Raw genomic sequence first — 7,411 nt, 5'->3', positions numbered from 1 at the left:
GCTGCCTTATCTAGTAACACCTGAAGCTTGGACTACTGTGTTTCACAATGAAATTGGACCTTAACCCTTTCGATACGACCACGTCACCGGCAACATTTTAAAAAAAATCTAACAAATATTTAATAATATAAAAAAAAAATCTAACAAATCTAAAGAATTCCTCACTCCAACACTTGCTGAAAGCTGAGAAACTGCGCTTTCTAGTATTATAGGGAAAATCCAATTAATATTCGAAATGTTGTCACTCTACTTTCAGGGTTAAAAGGGTTAAACCCTGTCTAAAGAATGAATTCTATCGGGAGACACCTACCTTCAAAGGCTTTTAGTCCGTCCCCTACAACCACACCATGTTAGTAGCCTAAATGTGACCTGTTGTTTGTTCGAAAATGTGTATTCCAAATTGATCAATCGTCGACGTCGAATGACTATAGCCTACTCGTTTCCTTGCAGATGGCCAGGGAGATTGGTGTGAACTGACCTCTAAGGTAGAGGAATGCCCCCTCCAGGCTCCGGGGCCTTGAGCACCTCAGCAGAATGGAATGTGTTAATGGCTCGATCGTTATCACAGGTCAAACAACTGTTCTTCTAAAGCAAACCACGGTTACGATCTAGGCTACATACTATACTCTGCTCTGACACCTTTTTGTGTGTTTTTTGTGATAGTGATTATATCTTAATATAGTCGAGACTTAGAGCAAGCCTCCATCACTCAGGGGAGTTTTTTTTGTGGGCCATTTATCTTTTAAGATCCCATCAGTTAGAGGAGTTCTTCTGTGAGACATTTCTCTTTCACACCCGTGATGAGCTTACTTCACGACAAGCACTTAGCTTAAAGTAGACATAACCTCCCCCCTTACCCACGAAAGAGCAGCATAGATCAACTTTCTCAGCAGCCCGTGTGATGTAATTAACATTTTCAGGGTCTGTGGGCTATAGGTGTCCATCAGTCATATTCACGGCCGTTTCCTGGCTGGGTTCCCAGACTGATTTGCAGTATTCAAGGAGAGCTGGGGGCCTTGAGAGTTGGTTCTTAATGAGAAGCTCAACCGCAATGCTCATTTGTGTGTGCATTAACGATCTGCCTGACATTGAGTTGTGTATAGGGCGGTTCATAGCCTACTCCAACCCACACCTCCTCTCCCCTTTCCATTCTGCGTCTCTCTCCCTCTCTCTTGCCCTCTTCTCTACTAAATCGCAATGTTTTTCAACCTAGAATAAAGGTGACCAATCAGAATCAGAAGAATAACGCGTCATCCGGGTTAATAAACTGTAACACTCGCGCTGTAATCTAGATCAGCATGACTTCCCGTCACAGATCACGTGTCAGTCATTGTGGCTTTGAGGGAGATTCTTACAGCAGTGAAGAAGATAGGCCTACAGTATATTAACCCTGGTTTTTCACCTTCATTGAAAAACATTGACCCCATCACTGTAGAGTCACTGTAATGTTTGGAGGGCCTGTACAGCTTTGTTGTATTCAGATAGGGTCTCAATATACACGAGGCATTCAGGAAAACATTAGAAAATAAAATCATTTATTTTGGAATTGTACCAGTCTGGTCCAATATGATTCCTTCAGAATGTGTACAGTGACATCCACCACACAGTAAAAAGACAGGTGATAAATTTGGACATCGATGATTGAAATCTGCCAATAGCCTCCACTTAGCAAAAACCTATAATACTTTGGTAAAGTAAAGTGTAAAATCTAAATCAAAAAGCAAATATCAATATTTGCATTTTCAAAGCGCAGTAAAACACAGTCAACAATATGCAGAATAGTATATGTTGTGTAAGCAGGTAACAGATAGGCCTATATTCAACCAATCTCAAGTATCATGACATAGACTGCAGCCACTTTATTTCACAGAGTGCTTCTCATAGGGGTCCATGGTGACGTGTTCGACATACAACCTCTCCTCTTGTTCTATTATGATTATATCTACACAGCGGTCCGTGTGTGCTCTACTTCTACATGCGGTTCTGTGGCCGGGGGGGTGGCGCTCGTAAGACTCAGACAGACTACTCTTTGACATCGTGACATATTCAGTAAACATATTGAACCGGCAACATTTGACGACACATAACCTCAATGTGATGATTGGGGAATTCCTCTTATGCGTAATCAATTTGATGTCACAGACTCCACTAGATTTGTCCTTCATAGAAGACACCCTCAAACAGATCTATAGTATTTTGAGATGGGGACACAATCTGCTTGTCAGACCCTCTGGAGGGGTTGGGGGACTCAGAGTTTTCGATGATGTCACTGATAAGTGGACACACAGTCGACTGAAACACTAGTGGCAGCCTAGCGAAGGATTACTATTAGAAGAACTACTCAAAACACCTCGTTATAGTTACATTTTGATAATAGTTACTGCAAAACTCGATGGCTAATGACTAAATTTCCAAGCACAGCATAATGTGCAGCTGCAAGCTACAGAACAGTATGTGAAGCCATACAGGTCAAGTGTAAGGTTCCCCCAACTACACAAAATCGAGGGCAACCATGTAATAGAACAGTTAGCATGTTTGAGAACCAGGGCTGAGGCTATGCCCAGATAGCAAGCGGATGTGTAATGATTCTGGGCCATATATGGGCCGGAACTAAGCCACAAGGGCCAGATCTGGCCTGCATATGGCCCTGGTCCGCTTGCTATCTGGGTGTTAACCAGCACACTCCCCGGACTACAAAAGGTGCCACAATGCTTTCATGTGATTCAGAACATTTGCCACGATGTTTCGCTTTTAGCCGATTGATACAAATACGTGTTGAACAAAAAGCAAAAGGGATGACGCACAGTATCCCATAATGCAGTTCACACTATGACCGGGGAGGATGAGAATGTCAAAAGCAGCTGCTGTAGCCGAGTGCCAGGGTGAAAGTATCATTCTCCATGTCAAAGTTTCTTCTCTCTCTTCATGCTTACAGTATCACCATATTTCTCTTTCTCAGTTAATTTCCCAGGTCTCTCTTCTTCGCGCCTGTCTCTGTTGCAGAGTCTCGGTCAGGGAAGAATTTTTACAGCTCATCTTTCTGGCCCCCGGGTGAAACTGTTTTTTATGTGTTTTTTTTTTACTTCCCTCTGGAATATGTAGGGTAGGACCTATGCCCCCCCCCATTGCTCTCTGTAAAGCGCATTGTGTTGCCTCTGTGTATGAAATGCGCTATACAAATACAGTTTGATTTGATTTAGCAGTCCTATGTTAAGGTTCTTATGCAGTAATACTGACATCATCATCTTGAATCTTGAATCATACAGGCTGCATTTACAATACTTTTATTTTAAAACAAGGATTCTGTTTTTCAGATCCCAGACTCCCCCTTGTTTACATGTAAGAGTCTGAAGATTAAAACCAAACAAAATGGCTGAAGCAACAAGACTTTCCAAATGATTGTCTTTTTCAGAAAAAATACACACATGGATTCACGCACACACACACACGTGCACACACACACACACACACACACACCCTAGCACACCATTCACAAGGCAGAAAAATACTTTCCAAGATGCCTGTATGAATACTGGGCAGCAACGCCTCTTGTCAATACAATACAAGGAAAAAAAACAAAATCGGGAATCAAATATGCGTAAACCAACAACAACAAAACAAAAGAGTCCGTCTGTCTCCAAGCCTGCTGTCGTCGGGGAGGGAGGGGGGTGAGCCGCGTGTCAAACGAAAGAGGAGAAGCCCGCAGTGGGCGCCTGGGGGGGGCATCCCAGACTGCTGGGGGGCCGGTAGAGGGCGCTGTGCTGGCTGGGGGGCTCGGAGGAGAGCAGAGAGGGGGTGGGAGTCCGGCTGCCCTTGGGTCGGAACAGGGTGCCCTGCCCCGGGCCCTGGCCGGCGGGCTGCGGGGAGGGGGCGGCGGCGACGGCGGCGTGCGGGGACAGCAGGGGGGGCAGTGGGGGCGGGTGCTGCCGGGACTCCTGCTCCGCCAGGGGCTCAGGGGGCGGGGCGTAGCCGTACGCCGGCGGGCGGGACACGCCCTTCTGCTGGCGGCGCCAGGAGTTGTAGTAGGTGGGGTCGCTGATGTAGTGGTTGACGAAGGAGTGCGTCTTCTGACGGCTCTGGTCCATCTCGTACTCGCTGTCACTGCCCTGGGGACGGACGGAGGGGACACAGATGATGTTAAACTCGCCTGCTGAACTGGGTAAAGGGTATAAGGTGTGATAAATGTGTACTGTATTTAAATGGTAAATGGACTACACTTATATAGCGCTTTTCCACCTTAGCGGCACTCAAAGCGCTTTACAATGACCTCTCATTCACCCATTCACACACACATTCACACACCAATGGCGGTAGCTGCCATGCAAGGTGCTAACCTGCTCATTGGGAGCAATTTTGGGGTTAGGTGTCTTGCTCAAGGACACTTCGACATGTGGACGGTCGGAGCTGGGATTTGAACCGCTGACCCTTCAATCATTGAACGACCCGCTCTACCAACTGAGCTACAGCCGCCCCTGGGTCTTAGCGACTCTATCGACTAACGCTCTACACGTCTAGGCTTCTTTCTTATCAGTCATTTATTTTACTAACAATTATGTTCCAAGGATTTAGAGGTGACGTCGATTTTCTAAGCCCTTTGGGGTTTTCTAGATGTTCACCTGCACAATCTCTTTACTTTCTGTTGTTATTGTTGTTCCCTGTTATACAAAAGTGCAAATAAATAAATCTAAATCTAATCAGTGAGTCTGGACCGTCACAACACTCGATAATCAATAGAGGGAGAATCTGATAGTCGATACCAACTACAATCTAGGGTGGGGAAGAATATAGGCCTATAATTTGAGATCTCTCTGCACTAGTTTCCACACACAGATGACTGCAGGCACTCACCCGTAGCTCTGAGGACAAGAGATTTGATAAGAGAGCACAAGTGTGTCCTCGACTACAGCCAGACGGCGCCGAGCGCTTTAGACTGGAATAATAACACCATGAATCCTCTTTATATTCTACTCTGTGTATAAAGTGTCACATTAGTATAATTACACAGGAAACCCAGAGGTCGTTTTATACAAACTGACTTAACAAAACATTTAACATACGAGAATAAATTTGTCTCTGGTGAAAAGAAAAAAAAAACCATCAAAAACATTTGCATGGCTGTGTGGGTGTGAGCGGGTGTGATTGTCACGGGGTAGGGCTATCTCCTGGACCAACCGACCCTGGCCAGACAGATGTCAGAGCCTCAGTCGGTGGGTTTATTTGCGTAAGTATGAGGTAAACAGAGCGAGCCCGGGTGCAGGGGAGAGAAATAACACCAGTTTGTGGCTCCCGGGAGAACGGCGTTTATTTAAACTGGCTTGAACAATGTTTTGACTGTGCAGGTACCTGACAAATAGACAGGGGGGACCCAACGCTGTGTGGGAAGACAGATGTTCTAGTTGAAAGAGAAGGGGTCCCATCCAACCCCCCCCTCCTCCTCCCTCCCTCCCTCCCTCCCCCCCTGACAAACGTCTCAGCCATGCTGCTCGTGAAACGCTGAGCAGCTCCCATCATGCCTAGCGGAGACGGATCCCAGCGCGGCAGATTAACATGACATTTCCTGTTTGGGGGGGGGGATTAATTAGTGGTGAGAACATCACAGGAGAGGAAGAGAGACACGATGAGAATCGACTCCGGAACGTCTTCCCATGGGAGCCAAAACTCAGAGCTGGAACGAGATATGGCAGCTTATGTCAATAGAGGACACTTTAGTCTGAGGTGACGCACGGGAGACTGGCCACCATACAGACTGTCATTCATTTTTTTCCCCCCGGCTAATTCATAATTAGGATGAAATCTATTTTCTCATATGAGGGAGGGATCCGTGTGCTATTTAGAGGGATGATATTTCTGTTCCCAACACTGTAGCAATTATGAAACCGGGAACACATTGAGTCACTGAGAGCCAGACTTTGCTCTGCTCGCAAAACAGTACAACTTTAAACTCTTGTATTTTTGCACCTTACATTTTGAGTAATTGCTATTTTTATTGCTTTTTTATTGTTATTTTATTATTACTATTGCACTGTTTTATATTATCATTACTTAGTAGACTTAGGATGTGTGCATTGGAGGACAAAGCAAAGTAAGGATTTAATTGTGTGCTGTAACCACTGTGTCTAACCATGCACATGACAATAAAGTTGTTGAATGTTGAATCTCTTGGCTGGTCCATCCCAGATACGGGGGGGTCTGTGAGCGTCCAGAGGGCTTCTCCGTCAGGCTGCTGCTCTACCTGGGAGTCGGATATCTCAGAGGGCTTCTCCGTCAGGCTGCTGCTCTACCTGGGAGTGGGATATCTCAGAGGGCTTCTCCGTCAGGCTGCTGCTCTACCTGGGATTGGGATATCTCAGAGGGCTTCTCCGTCAGGCTGCTGCTCTACCTGGGAGTGGGATATCTCAGAGGGCTTCTCCGTCAGGCTGCTGCTCTACCTGGGAGTGGGATATCTCAGAGGGCTTCTCCGTCAGGCTGCTGCTCTCGGCCCTACCTGGGAGTGGGATATCTCAGAGGGCTTCTCCGTCAGGCTGCTGCTCTACCTGGGAGTCGGATATCTCAGAGGGCTTCTCCGTCAGGCTGCTGCTCTACCTGGGAGTGGGATATCTCAGAGGGCTTCTCCGTCAGGCTGCAGCTCTGGGCTCTACCTGGGAGTGGGATATCTCAGAGGGCTTCTCCGTCAGGCTGCTGCTCTACCTGGGAGTCGGATATCTCAGAGGGCTTCTCCGTCAGGCTGCTGCTCTACCTGGGAGTCGGATATCTCAGAGGGCTTCTCCGTCAGGCTGCTGCTCTACCTGGGAGTCGGATATCTCAGAGGGCTTCTCCGTCAGGCTGCTGCTCTACCTGGGAGTCAGATATCTCAGAGGGCTTCTCCGTCAGGCTGCTCTGGGCTCTACCTGGGAGTGGGATATCTCAGAGGGCTTCTCCGTCAGGCTGCTCTGGGCTCTACCTGGGAGTGGGATATCTCAGAGGGCTTCTCCGTCAGGCTGCTGCTCTACCTGGGAGTGGGATATCTCAGAGGGCTTCTCCGTCAGGCTGCTGCTCTACCTGGGAGTGGGATATCTCAGAGGGCTTCTCCGTCAGGCTGCTGCTCTACCTGGGAGTCGGATATCTCAGAGGGCTTCTCCGTCAGGCTGCTGCTCTCGGCGGGGATCAGGTCGTTGTACTTGGTGCTGACGTCCTCGTCTGAGTAGTGAAGGCTGCCGGGACTGGGCCTCGGAGGAGACCTGGGAGAAGAGAGGGAGGGAGGAGGAGAGAGAGAGAGAGAGAGAGAGAGAGAGAGAGAGAGAGAGAGAGAGAGACAGAGAAAGAGAGAGAGAGAGGAAGAGAGAGAGAGAAATATAGAGAGAGAAAGAGCAAAAGAGAAAGAGAGAAAGAGAGAGAGGCACTAACGGTCAGTTACGTCGGGAAAAACACAATG

General features: G+C 47.5%; 1 protein-coding gene across 1 annotated transcript in view; it reads right to left on the bottom strand.

Annotated features, from left to right (window-relative positions):
* Window positions 1-3,680: 3,680 nt before the first annotated feature.
* The window catches only part of LOC311309794 (protein sidekick-2-like), a gene marked incomplete at both ends in the record, with an annotated part of 132,520 nt that continues 128,789 nt past the window's right edge, over window positions 3,681-7,411 (bottom strand). The window contains 2 exons of the mRNA XM_084439116.1: window positions 3,681-4,106; window positions 7,088-7,217. Coding sequence (XP_084295242.1) covers window positions 3,681-4,106; window positions 7,088-7,217 — 556 coding nt within the window. The remainder of the gene's footprint in view (window positions 4,107-7,087; window positions 7,218-7,411) is intronic.

Source organism: Borostomias antarcticus (assembly GCF_949987555.1).
Source record: "Borostomias antarcticus genome assembly, chromosome: 5".
Classification (NCBI taxonomy): Eukaryota; Metazoa; Chordata; class Actinopteri; order Stomiiformes; family Stomiidae; genus Borostomias; species Borostomias antarcticus.
This window is presented reverse-complemented; position numbering and strand designations above follow the sequence as displayed.